We start from the raw sequence: 12519 nt of genomic DNA, 5'->3' as shown, positions 1-12519 counted from the left end.
TTGGACCAGTGAATCTTGGTTCCGTACGGATCCTATTCAAGACCGCTCGTGTACCCAAAGTACATGAAATATTTTGTGTATATTAGATATATCTGGATATTTCAGATATGTTATCAGTATGGCGGGTATTCTTTTTTTTTTTTTTGAGTTTTCAGTTATATTTTCATGTTTTAGGTAAATTTCAATTTCTTAAAAAATATATTTTGGGTTTTGAGATAAAATTTTGGGTATTTTTGGTTTTCCGGATTAAATTTTGAGAAGCATTTCAGATTTATTTCAGGTATTTGAAATATATTTGGGTATTTGTTGGGTTTTCAGATATTTTTCAAGTTTCAGATAAATTTTCAGGTTATATTTTTCAAGTTTCAGATAAATTTTCAGGTTTTCAGGTATTTCTAGTATTTTCAGATTTTAAATATCTAAACTGACCTACATTGTTTCGTACCCAAATATTATATGTATTTGACATGTATTTAAATTATGATTCCTAATGAACCGGACATGAAAGAAACCGACCTAAACCCAAAATAAAAAAAAATTCAAATATCGATTTGGGTCTAAATATTTAGGATCCAAAGAATCAAGATAGAAAAGAACCGACCCGAATATCCAAATATACTCTCTCATTATATTTTATATATATTTTAAGAAGTTACATTTGTTAATTTTTCTAATTAAAATTAACATCTTGCAGTGTATTGTTGCAAATACTTTTTTATTATAATACTTTTTACAAAAATTAAGTTAACAATATATATATATATATATATATATATATATATCTTTTAACATATGATTTGGAAAAATGTTTTTATCAAATTTTATTTTGTAAATATTTGAAACTATATACTGTAAGATGACATGGTACAATATATTTAATGATATTTTTTTTTGAAAAAATATTTTTTATTTATTGATAAATGCTAACTCATTTTAATAATTAATATATAAATATTATAGATCATGAGAAAAATATATAGTATATAACATTATTGATTAACAATTACTACTTATGAGAGATTAAATTAATTTATAGAAGAAGAGTATCATATAAAATGAAGAGTAATAATATTTTTTTTAAATAAGATTTTGAATGATTTTTTTAATTGGATGATTATATTATTAGACGGTCCATCATAAAAAGATTATATATATAGTAATAAATCGGATATGCATTTCACATTAATCAATAATATAAACAATAAAAGTTCAAAAAAAAATAATATAAACAATAAATACTATGCATGCTTATGAGGAGCTGAGTTTCTATAATTTGATTCTTTCTGCCTCCGGTAACAATCTATATTAATACTATCGTATTGTTAGAGAAACCAGTAATCATCAAGTAAACATATGGTATTGAGTAATGTATTGTTGCAAAATATAAAGTAAGACCCAAAAATAAAAATGTTAAATTTAATAAAAAATGGAACAATTTTGTTTAAATAGATTTTTTCAGAATGATTCTTTTTTTAATAGTGCAGATTACTATTTTAACTTAAAATAATGTAACAATTTTGTTTAAATGGATTTTTTAGAATGATTCTCATTAGTAATACTATTAATTGCGTGCTACGATGTAGGAGACGCGTAACCATCGTCTGAGAACACCGACATGTCTACAAATCGGAAAGAACATAAGGGATCCTGCCACTGTTATAGATCCACCCAGTAAGTCTTTTATTTTAGTATTTTGATTGATATTCTTCAATAGATTTCTCTTTTCATTAATGAGCGCTCTTTAGGTGACGATAGAGAGCTTCATTATTCAAAGAAAGAGGCTTCATCTCCTGTTACCTATCGCATTGAGTGAAATCTTAGACATACTCTCAAGCATACTGTGAACCTCTCTTTGAGAGGTTAAATACTCATCCTAGAGGGTTGTGGTTTTTATACATCCTCCGTGTTGATCTCCATTAGTCGTACTACGGAAGTGGCTTTGTCATGCTACTTACGCTGTTACGCATACCTCATAAGCAACAGTTTTCTCGAGCAAGTAAACATGATCATCCCAAGTGACAACAGTTTTCCAAAGTATATTAGATTACATGTACTGGTCGCAAACTGGGAGATCCTGTCCGCGGTGAATACATTTTGTGTAAACCAGGTTCCTTGCGTCTTAAGTACATATTAAACCTTCTTCTAATTTTCATTCCAACCTTGCTTCCTCACCTTTTTTTTTTTTGCTTCCTCACTTCTACTCCTTGATAAACGACACAAAAGAGTTATATACAAACTTATACACATTTTGGAGTGTCTTTATTTACCACTTTCTTGACGGAGTAGTTGTTCATTTGGGTATCATATCAAAGTGTGTTTTGTTTTTTGTCAGCAGCAAAAGTTTTTTAAATACGTTAAAATATCCAGAGCTTGGAAACAAATGTCAATCAAAAATGGGGTGGATAGGATAAAATGTGCTTTTATTGATTAAGAAAATAGAAAACGTGAAATTAAAACCATTCATTTTGTCTAGAACTAAATGAGAAACAAAAAACTAAACGAAAACAAAGCTTGTGAGAAAGTAGAGGAGTCTTCTTTTGGCTATCGTCAGCATCTATGCCTTGGGTGCCTTCTTAATCGCCCACTCCGTTGTTGAAACATGTGGCTCCCTTGCTGAGATCCAACCCCTATGTGTTCCTCATCTCATGTTGTTTCAGTAAGTGAACGTCACACTTCTGGTGGCATGATAAGTTTGTGGGCTCTATTTAAGAGCTGATGCAGGACACACATGTAGCTCCTGGCATATCGTCACCTAGGTTGTTGTTCCCGCCCTATCCAAATGCATTAAAAGTTTTTCATCAAAGGAACATGTGTATGAAACTAACTAACCATGAATAGATTGATGAAAAACTTTAATATGCACAATTCCACGGATTGGATTGCAACATCTTGAAAACCCGTGAACATCAACGTTTATCAACTCATGCTCTCAACTAAATCAGAGAACTTGGCTCAGAAACTTTTCTACATTCAATTAAAGCAAATACATAGAGGCACTCAATTTAGAAAACCAACCTTTAAAAATACCACAACTTCAAGCTGATCATACGTAGAAAGTGCCACACACAAACATGAGGACAACCCTCTAACAAACATTACAAAGTATGATAATATAATACTCACCAATTATTTGAGATGGGTGCAAGTTAGATACTCACCAATTATTTTACCAAAAATTGACACTTCACATTTATTTATTATAAATTTATAAAATTTGACACTTATTCTATTTTCCTATTTTTTAAACTAAATATATTAGTACAAGTTTTATAGTTCATAATTAATAAGTTATGAAATATAAGTATTTTCTCTAAATAAAATAACAATTTTGCTTTATGTTTAAATTCCAACTAAATTAACTTTGTTATGCCTATAGACTTTTTATCCTACTTTTATTAAATTGATTAGTAATAACCATTTATGCTATTTTACTTTGAATTAAAAAACTTCGAACAAATTAATACATTATCGTCGTTAACTACTATCCAAAAGATAAGAAAACATCAGTTTTCATTTTCATATTTTTAGAATGTTTTATTTATGAAGACCATATAATAAATTATAAATTAATGTAAAAATACATCATACGAACCCGGCGCGTAGCACCGGAATACCACTAGTTATAATAAAAACTAAACATATGGAGTAGTTTCAAAATGGGTAAATAAACCATCATTTACACCAGTCATTCATGATCCTCTAATTTAATTTTCAAACTTGACACTCCCTCCTTTTAAAAATGAAAACAAACATAAAGGCTTATATATGGAATGTTCTGAAAAAATGTGAATAAGATTAGATCATCCATTTCATACAAGAACGTTTGTGTTTGTCAGCTTGCACCCTGTAGAATGCAAGCTCAGCAACACAGTTCAAGCCCTTCTCGAGACTTATTTGCTTTAGTGAATGCTTTGGGTTCAGTAAAAGAAGCAAGGCAAGTTGTGGTCATGGAATGACCACAACCACTTTCCTTCGCCATATGTCTTATGAACTTCCCTTCGATTTTCGATACAAAAGAGAAGAAGACTGTGTGACGTAAACCCTTACGGGAAAACCTGTAATGCTAAGGATGTTCAGGACTGTATGATCTTAGAGGTATTATAATTTGTGTATATCATCTTGTACTACTTCCTACTACCAAGTTAGAAAGATGCATAGTTGCATAAGGTTCTAAATTTGTGGACTATATATGTGTGTAAAAACAGAAGTGTAATTGCTAAGAGTCTTCCCTTGTGTCTTTGAACTTATGTTTCTGGTCATGGACGAGTGACAAAACAAACCTTCACTTATGTTTTCTTTTTAAGAACAAAAGGAAAGGCAAAACTGGAATCTGTGTCCCATGCAGACAGGATAAAGAGAGTTTTTCTCTTGAAGAATATTACTTTAGCGTATGCTTCTCGATACAGTCAAAATCCAATTGAGAAAAAAAAGAAACTAAAGAAGGTAAGAAAGCGAAAGGAGAGAGAAAGAGAAGTTTTGCATCTATACTCCTTTTGTTTTCACGTTGTCAGATTCCCACAGTTTAGAAGAACCCAAAGATGTGATTCTAAAGTTGTCCAAGGACAAGCCTTTTAATAAGAAGCAAAATCATGTACTGGTTAGATATATTATGAGGCATAGATAATATATAAGAACAGTAGTTTAAGGGGAAAATGAGGAAACACATGAGTTTTTTTAACACACATGAGTTTTTTTTAACACACATGAGAGTTTGATGAAGACATAAGCCTATAATTAATACGAATGTAATTATAAAACCCTATAAAGCCTTAAAAGTCTATTGTATCTGCCTCAAGCTTCCCACCTTCACCGAAGATGTTCCTAAAAAGTTAAAGAGAGCTAAAACGTCACCTTCCAACTACAAAGCAAGAAGAGACTTCACCTTTGCAAAAACAGAGCAAGGCTTCACAAGCTACGAGTTCATAGAATATATCTGAATCTGAAAGTATAGATTGCCCACTTAGTAAAATGTATCCTCTTGACATGGAAACGCATTTCAGAGGTCAGGTAAATCACCAAGTACCTGAAAATGAAAGAAGTCCACATGAGATAAAACATTGTAATTACATTAAATATCTACAGAAAAGGTTGCATACCATGTACGTCCGGAGCTATATCATACTAGTGGTGGCCGTCTTGAAGTTTCTGCTTTCCTGAAGTAGTAGTTTTGAACACAAAAGCTCAGTAAAGTTGAGTTCTCTCTGCAGTAGAACTTTAACTAAAGTGGTCAAGTTCTACACAAGTGCTTTTAGTTCTCTTTAAAGCATATAGTTATTAGAGAAAGAAGAAGCTTTTTACATAAAACATGATAACATTATCTGCTTACAAAAGATAATTTGACACTGAAAAGAAGGAAAGTACAAGAATTCTTCAAGCTAATGATCTTTTTAGAAATCAGTGATTATTGGTATATGTGTAAAGTTAAATCCGAAAACTCTTGAATTGAGCACACGCTAATGCATTACTTTTTGAATTAACTTGATTAAACCAACTTCAAGACAAGGCTTGATCTCAGATAGAAAACTCAAAGAAGGGAAAGTTAAAAATCCAAAACTTGAAAGAAGATGAGAACCTGTTGTGGATAGGATCAGGTCCATTTGGAACTTTTCGCTTGCTCACATGAAACAGATTCACATCCTTACCACTAAACCGCACAGTCTTGACAGTTTCTGTTGATGAAACAGTTGATGCAGAGTTTGCTAAGATACCGACAAGAAGAAACACAATAATAACTAGATACACAACAACTCCAACCAAAACTCTAATGCTATTTCCACCCATACTGCAGTTTATGTCCTTACAGCTTCCTGTTTAACGCTAACAACTGACCAACCAAACCCAAGAATAGAATGAGCAGAACATCCATGATGTTGGTGAAGTGACTGTCACATAAATAGAGAGAGAGATCTTTGGACAGAAGAAGCTAAAGAAAGAAGAAAGCAAAGTAAAAAAAAGACAAGCATTCAAGTTGTTTTTATATACCTTGGAAGACAGCCGTGATTGGCCTTAATTCAAAGATGAAGCACACAAAGCAACATTATACATACATAGAGAGACAGAGAAAAAGTTATGAAAAATTATATATTTATGTAACATATGGGCCCGTTAAGTACCTTTTTCTTTTCTTTGATTTGTATATTTTCATGCAGTAAACCATTGGGACCTCACAAGCTCCCTTAACTACATATATTTAAAGCTATTATAAAGCATAGGACAGTGTACCTTTTGTGACTGAGTATTAGCAAGCCTTACTTTCCTTACCACTATCTTGAATCGCTTGGATGTTTCCTTTAAACAATAAGAAAATCAATCAAGATTGTAACAGTGCATAAGGACATAACAAACTGATATAGTATTGATATCTCTAACTCCTTTATTGAACAGAAAGTATGATAATAGAGAAGAACAAGAAAGCTTTGAGGTTTGAATCCGATTACGCTCTCATGGCGAGAGTAATCTTCATCACTGATCTCATATCAATCAGGTGCAAGGACTCATGGCGTCACTCACTTACAACAATCAAAGCATAATCTCATCTAAGCTCAAGCTTCCTATTTATACTAAGCTGCTTCCATCTCTCTAACGGCAAAGCTTCTTCCGCACTCAGAGTCTTTCATTTACTCTGTTTCATGTCCACGTCAGCTTCTGCATATGCCAAGTCCGTGTACAGATAGATTGATATCTATCACAAACCTGTGAAAAGGAGCTAATTACCTCAAAGCAAATGATAAAATAAACTTAGCTATACTCAGATTGTAAAAAATAAAGAATCCAAATCTGATTGAAAGCTAGGGAAGATTGAGGGATCAGTTTGTTTCCATGCCACAAGCAACTTCCTTTTGGCCTTGGTGGGAAAGAGAAGCTTGCCTTATACATAGTAAAAGCCAGAGTTTAAAGAAACTAGGCCCCACAATCTTCTTTCTATATATCTGTTTCCACTGTTCTATTTAGAGATCGTATACATGGTCAGGATGATGCCCTTCTAGTCTAGATTCTTACAGTGGTTGTGTGTGCAGAGGCATCGAATTGCATGATCTGTGGAAGAGTTGGTGATTAAAGTAGAATACATTAGAAAACAGGGACGAAAGATTCGACATTTACCTCAGTTAAGTCACTTTCATAAAGGTTGCTGATGTAAATCATACATGAATATAGAAATTATGTATAACATGTTGCTCTCTCAGACTTGAGTTAAAGGCATCAAAAGAAGCCATATATAATGGAACAGAGGAGAGCACTCTAACTGACATCATATCTCAAAGTGTGTACAAATATATTTCTGCTTCACAAACACACAGAGATATATTTTAGAATAATCATATGACTGCAACTTGTTTCCATCCTAGCACTTGGCAAGAACACAATATGGCTATTGATTGACCAAAGCACCTGCAAAATGTGACCTGAAACACTAAGAATATGTGACAGCAAGAAACAGAAGTAAAAAACGAAATGATCTTGTATCACATGACAGAAGAAAATGCTGCTAATCAGACAACTTGAGATGTACCAGCAAGAAGAGTAGCAAATATATTTATTTCTATCTGACACAATTTAGTCTTGTATTTAAAGGTTGGAACAAAATAGCTCTTCAATATTAGCCTCTATTTCACTGCCTTTATCCGAACTATGTATAGATGTGACTGATGAGATTCACTGTGGCTTTAAGCTTTTCTTGTCTTTTGAGCCCATTTTGGTCCCATATATGAAATGTCTTAAAGTACCACAAGAAAGACATGGCTAGAGAGAGAATTTAGAAGGTGAGGATCTCATGCTTGAAGGAAGGCTCCTAATAACAGTAATTGCGTGATTGTTACACTTCATTACAAATATAGTTTTAGACAAACTATCATCTCATGCACACTACAGACTGTATACTAATACATCATTCAGTTATCATGCATTGCTTGCCTGAGGTTGACTTTTATTAAGTTTTGCTCAAACTAGGGAACATAACTGAACAGGAAACCATAAGCTTATTAAGAAGATAAGTAACATAGCATGAGGATTATCTTCAAGTGTAGTTTCTCAACTTTTTCATTCTATTAGCTAAACTTGAATGGCGAAAACCGGGTTTTTCGCTATACAAAAATCATTGATCCTTTAGTAAAAAGATTTGATTATACTTTATTTCTTTAAGAAGAGCAAACTTTGCAGCTCTTTCTGCAATATCCATGGTCACTCTCTGAACCCACCATGTAGGATGGATTCTTCTCGCATTCCCCTGCCTTTGCCCATTTAGGGCAGTTCTCATTCTCGTCCACACACCCAGACGTCTTGTTAAACCATCTGTCAAAGGACTCGACATGAATCCATCTGGTTGCTGACCATTTCTCTCCCTCAACCACTGGACAGCTTCCATGTAAGCTGCTCGGGTCTGTGGTTGCATTGAGATGAAGATTGAAGAAGAGCAGTGCGTCCCCTTTCACCGGTTTCACCGCATAACCTTCCTTGGCACATTCGGTCCAGCTATCGTCTTTTGGTTGATCTGTTGCGCCCTTCAAAAAGAAGTTTGTGATCAAAACTCAATGAGTCCCCAGCTCAGGAAATGAAATCATATAATGTCATTTACCTTCCACATGGGAAAGACTGTCTCTCCACCTTTTTTGACGTTGGACAAGTACATCAATACAGTGGCGATCCTATGACCACCGAGCTGTACGTTTGCCTCGTCATGGAAGTAATCAAAATGTGGTTCATACTTTTGACCATTCTCATAGTGCAGTATTTGCATTGATTCTCCATTTTCTGATTAACAAACAAAAAAAAGAAGAGATGAGTATTGTACAATACCATCAACTCTTGTACATATATATCATATGTCTTGTACAATACCTTCAGGAAGAAAGGTCCATGCGGCGAGTCTTGACTCCACATTAGCTACTATATCGTCCTGCACACACACACACACCAAAATGGCACCATTCAAGTCTTCAAGCTTTAGGGTCAACAATCACATAAAACCCTTAAAGAGTATCCTGATTCAGATTCAAGCTGCATTGTATGACCGCAAGAAGAAGAATTCAATCCTACATCCTATCTAACTGGATCCACATCAAACCTTAGCATTACGGAGATCATTCTCTCATAAATTGACATAACAAAAACACTCAGATGTAACAGGTCATTCGAGGAGCTTCACAATAAGACAAGACATGGTTCTGAATTGACGATCACCTGTTTTTTCGAAAGGAACATTCCAGAGCTTGTACGTATTTCACTCTCTACGCTCTCGCCTGAATCATTATCCGCCACCATAGACTTCTCCAGCTTCCCTTTCGCCTAAACCACACACACAAAATGTTTCTCAATTTCAGACACAAACTCCCACAACAAGAAACCTTAAAAAAACAAAGATGTTTTTTTTTACTCGTACCAATTTGATGAAATGATCACATTCCTCATCTGAGAGAAACCCTTTGTACAAAAACACCCTGTAGATTAAAAAAGTCACAACCTTTACCATCAAAGTTCACATTTTTATTCTCTCTAAAAAAAACAAAAACAAACCTAGGAGTCCAAGAGAGCTGAGTGACACGAGTCGGATCAAAGACAAGAGAGGAAGCACTCGTCTTCTGCTTTATCACAGACCCATCTCTGCAACCCAAAACCAAAAAGAAGGAAACTTTCTCAGTCAACACGATCGAATCACCATGAGAGAGACTGAGAGAGAGGAGCTAAACCTGTCACTCCATCGAGGGAGGAAACGTATAGAGGCGGATGAGACTCGCGGGAGGATCAGGATAAGACAGAAGAGAGAAAATGCTATTAGAAGGAGAAGAAGGCATCGGTTGGAAGTGTTAAATGCGATAGAAGAGGAACTGCAAATCATTGCAAATAAGCTAGTGTTGGAGAAGGAAGATAAAAATTTATGGAGAGGCAGACATGGTTATAAGCAGGATTTCTCTACTCAAGAAACGTGGTGTCTTCTTCGCTCGATTAGACCGTCTTGTTCTTGGGCTAGTGCTATATGGTTTACTCAAGCTACTCCAAAATATGCATTTATGGCATGGCTTGCTGTAAAAAATAGGATGTCTACTCTGGACAGAATATTGAGCTGGAATCCGGGAGTTGTTGGAACTTGCATTCTTTGTAAAAATGGTGCAGAAACGAGGAACCATCTGTTCTTTGAATGTGATTATGCAGCTCAGATTTGGGAGTGTATGGTGAAAGGTATTCTAAAAAGTGCCTACACGAATACTTGGGATGAGATCATTGAGATTATTTCGGATGATAAGAGGGAGAAGTTGAGTCGGTTTTGCTTAAGATATGCGTTTCAAGCTGTGCTATATGCTATCTGGATGGAGAGAAACAGGGTGATTCATGGGGAGAAGATGAAGCCTATTTCCATATTGAAGAAGATGATTGATAAGGGTATCCGTAATAGGATTACTTTGATGAGTAGAGAAAGAAAAAGGGGTATGGAGAAACTGATGCAATACTGGTTTTATACTAGAATGTAGTTTGTTTTTGCTTTGAGTATAGCTTTTGGGAAAGGTAAAGCTAGTTTCTTTCTAGTATAAAGTAAGCAAACATTGTATAAAGGCTTTTTTGAATGAATTTAACATTAATTCAAAAAAAAAAAAAAAGAAGAGAGAAAATGCGAGAAAGCTCCGAGAATAATCCATCCGTACAATTTTGTCCTGAGCAAGGAAAGACAAGACTTGTTCCGGCGGAAGATCAACGTAATGAATTGTATTCTTCTCAGTTGTCACCCCTCAAGAATCTTGTTATTCTTAATTTATCTCCCATAGTTTTGTAATTGTGATGATTTAGTCCTTTTTTGTAGAGTATTAATGACGGTAAATGACGCGCCCACTGAATTTGTTTTTTTTTTTTTTTTTTTGCCTTTCTGACTCACTGTTTTTAATTCATTTTGGTAGATTCTTTAACTCCTTTTTACTGGACAGCATTTAGTTTTTTGTTGTTGGCAAACCATTAAAGCATTCTTGTTGGAACTACACAAAGAATCTATCAACAATTAAAATGAGTGCACACATATTTTTTTAAAAATACATACTGTATTAAAAAGATGCTAATTTTTATAAAATTTATCTTGATAACAACGAATATCATTAAATAAAAACTTAATTTACTCTTCTCTGTTTTATGAAAATATTGTTTTAATTTTACTTTTTAAAATATCATAAAATGCAGTTTTGTGTTTTCAAAGCAAAATTTTAAAATAAAAATTGTTTTATATCATTGAATTAAATTAAGAAAATATATTTAAAAGTAACGTTTTAATATATGTGAAAAAATTCAAATAAGAAAAATAGTATAGCTTAATTTTTCATAAATATTAAATATCATTAGATTTTATCTAAACTGTGAAAAAATTATTTATTTTGTAACATTTTTAGAACATCAAATAAACAAAAATTATAAATATAATAAAAATAACACTAGTAAAATATCTAATGAAATTCAGAATTAAAATTTTAACTAAAATTAATGATTTTTAGTAAAGTTCTCATTAAATTTGTTTTTTTTTTAAATAAATCCTTTAATTAATTATTAAAAAAATCTTGGAAAACTAATTAGCTATTTATTTCGTTTGATTGATATACCTAGTTTTAATATATTAATTGATTTTAAAAAATATATAATTATCTTAATAAATTCTGTTTAATTTAGTCAAAATATCCAGTTAAAAATTTTATGAGTGCTGAAAGTCTAATAAGTCGTTCATCAAAAAAAATCATCAAGTTCTAACTATAAAAAAAAAACTAATTTAGGCCCACTGCAGACCCATAATTATTATGGGTATGACTTATCGCTAGGGCCTATTTACAGCTCTCTTTCGTGTACCGTACGTACGCTAAACCCTAAATTCTTTTTCATATTATGGCGCATTAGACCCCTTTAAATACACACATTTAAGTGCATTCACAACCCCTAGCAGTCATTATCGTTTGTTCCGAGTTGCTAGACAAGGATGAAGGTTATCGCTGCCTTTCTCCTCGCTAAACTCGGCGGAAACGAGAGCCCAACCAAAGATGATTTGAAGAACGTCTTCGAGTCCGTTGGTGCTGAGTTCGACGAGGCGAAGACAGACCTCTTCTTTTCTCTGGTGAAGGATCACGACTTGGCGGAGATGATCGCGGCAGGGAGGGAGAAGATGGCGGCACTCTCATCCGGTGGGCCAGCTGTTGCTATGGTGGCTGGAGCTGGAGGCAACGCTCCTTCCGCGGCGGCTGAGCCAGTGGCTGAATCCAAGAAGGTTGAGGAAGAGAAAGAGGAATCAGACGATGGTGAAGGCATGATGAGTCTCTTCGATTGATTCAGTTTTGTTATGATCTGATCTTTATCTGTTTAAAGTGATTAGTTGCTTAGTGTTAGTTGTCGGATTTTATGGTTGGATCGTTGATGCTGTCGCTACCTTTAAGGATTAATTATTCAGTGTTTAAGACCTTTAAATCTATCGTGCATGGATCTTTCTTATACTTCTAAGTCATGTTTATATATATGGTTATAGAAACAGTACATTGTTTTATTGCTCGTAGTCGGAAATTTTGG

General features: G+C 33.8%; 3 protein-coding genes across 5 annotated transcripts; 1 reads left to right on the top strand and 2 right to left on the bottom strand.

Moving 5' to 3' along the window:
- Positions 1-2403: 2403 nt before the first annotated feature.
- LOC108833148 (CLAVATA3/ESR (CLE)-related protein 25) lies at positions 2404-5973 on the bottom strand. Of its 2 annotated transcripts, XR_008938882.1 has the most exons (4): positions 5573-5973; positions 5097-5153; positions 4883-5023; positions 2404-2771 (listed from the first exon to the last, which is right to left on the bottom strand). XR_008938882.1 is itself a non-coding variant. In XM_018606584.2 (3 exons), the coding sequence occupies exons 1-2, from the start codon at positions 5779-5781 to the stop codon at positions 5117-5119; spliced, it is 246 nt and encodes an 81-aa protein (XP_018462086.1). In that variant the 5' UTR covers positions 5782-5973; the 3' UTR covers positions 2404-5023; positions 5097-5116. The 2 variants fall into 2 exon arrangements, 1 of the variants encoding a protein (XP_018462086.1); XM_018606584.2 differs by having other exon boundaries at positions 2404-5023.
- A 1984-nt stretch (positions 5974-7957) lies between these two features.
- On the bottom strand, positions 7958-10749 carry LOC108825663 (probable prolyl 4-hydroxylase 7). 2 transcript variants are annotated; one of them, XM_056995074.1, is made up of 8 exons: positions 10605-10747; positions 9684-9766; positions 9511-9597; positions 9377-9434; positions 9178-9282; positions 8836-8893; positions 8573-8748; positions 7958-8498 (listed from the first exon to the last, which is right to left on the bottom strand). In XM_056995074.1, the coding sequence occupies exons 1-8, from the start codon at positions 10626-10628 to the stop codon at positions 8136-8138; spliced, it is 954 nt and encodes a 317-aa protein (XP_056851054.1). In that variant the 5' UTR covers positions 10629-10747; the 3' UTR covers positions 7958-8135. The 2 variants fall into 2 exon arrangements, with proteins under 2 accessions (XP_056851054.1, XP_056851055.1); XM_056995075.1 differs by having other exon boundaries at positions 8291-8488; positions 10605-10749.
- Positions 10750-11871: 1122 nt separating this feature from the next.
- Positions 11872-12422, top strand: LOC108833147 (60S acidic ribosomal protein P2-3). Its single transcript, XM_018606583.2, has one exon. The coding sequence runs from the start codon at positions 11939-11941 to the stop codon at positions 12281-12283; it is 345 nt and encodes a 114-aa protein (XP_018462085.1). The 5' UTR covers positions 11872-11938; the 3' UTR covers positions 12284-12422.
- The last annotated feature ends 97 nt before the right edge of the window (positions 12423-12519 follow it).

Source organism: Raphanus sativus, chromosome 9, assembly GCF_000801105.2.
Source record: "Raphanus sativus cultivar WK10039 chromosome 9, ASM80110v3, whole genome shotgun sequence".
In the NCBI taxonomy this organism is placed as follows: Eukaryota; Viridiplantae; Streptophyta; class Magnoliopsida; order Brassicales; family Brassicaceae; genus Raphanus; species Raphanus sativus.
Note: the sequence above shows the minus strand (reverse complement) of the source record. Positions and strands in the feature narration are given on the sequence as shown.

Excerpts from the sequence above, each read along its gene's own strand:
- LOC108833148 (XM_018606584.2), bottom strand. The coding sequence starts at position 5,781 with ATGGGTGGAAATAGCATTAGAGTTTTGGTTGGAGTTGTTGTGTATCTA. Across the intron at positions 5,154-5,572 it reads CCTGATCCTATCCACAACAG|GAAAGCAGAAACTTCAAGAC; the intron begins GTTCTCATCTTC and ends CTACTACTTCAG.
- LOC108825663 (XM_056995074.1), bottom strand. The coding sequence starts at position 10,628 with ATGGATTATTCTCGGAGCTTTCTC. Across the intron at positions 9,283-9,376 it reads GTGATCATTTCATCAAATTG|GCGAAAGGGAAGCTGGAGAA; the intron begins GTACGAGTAAAA and ends TGTGTGGTTTAG. Across the intron at positions 8,749-8,835 it reads ATGGACCTTTCTTCCTGAAG|AAAATGGAGAATCAATGCAA; the intron begins GTATTGTACAAG and ends TTTGTTAATCAG.
- LOC108833147 (XM_018606583.2), top strand. The coding sequence starts at position 11,939 with ATGAAGGTTATCGCTGCCTTTCTCCTCGCTAAACTCGGCGGAAACGAG.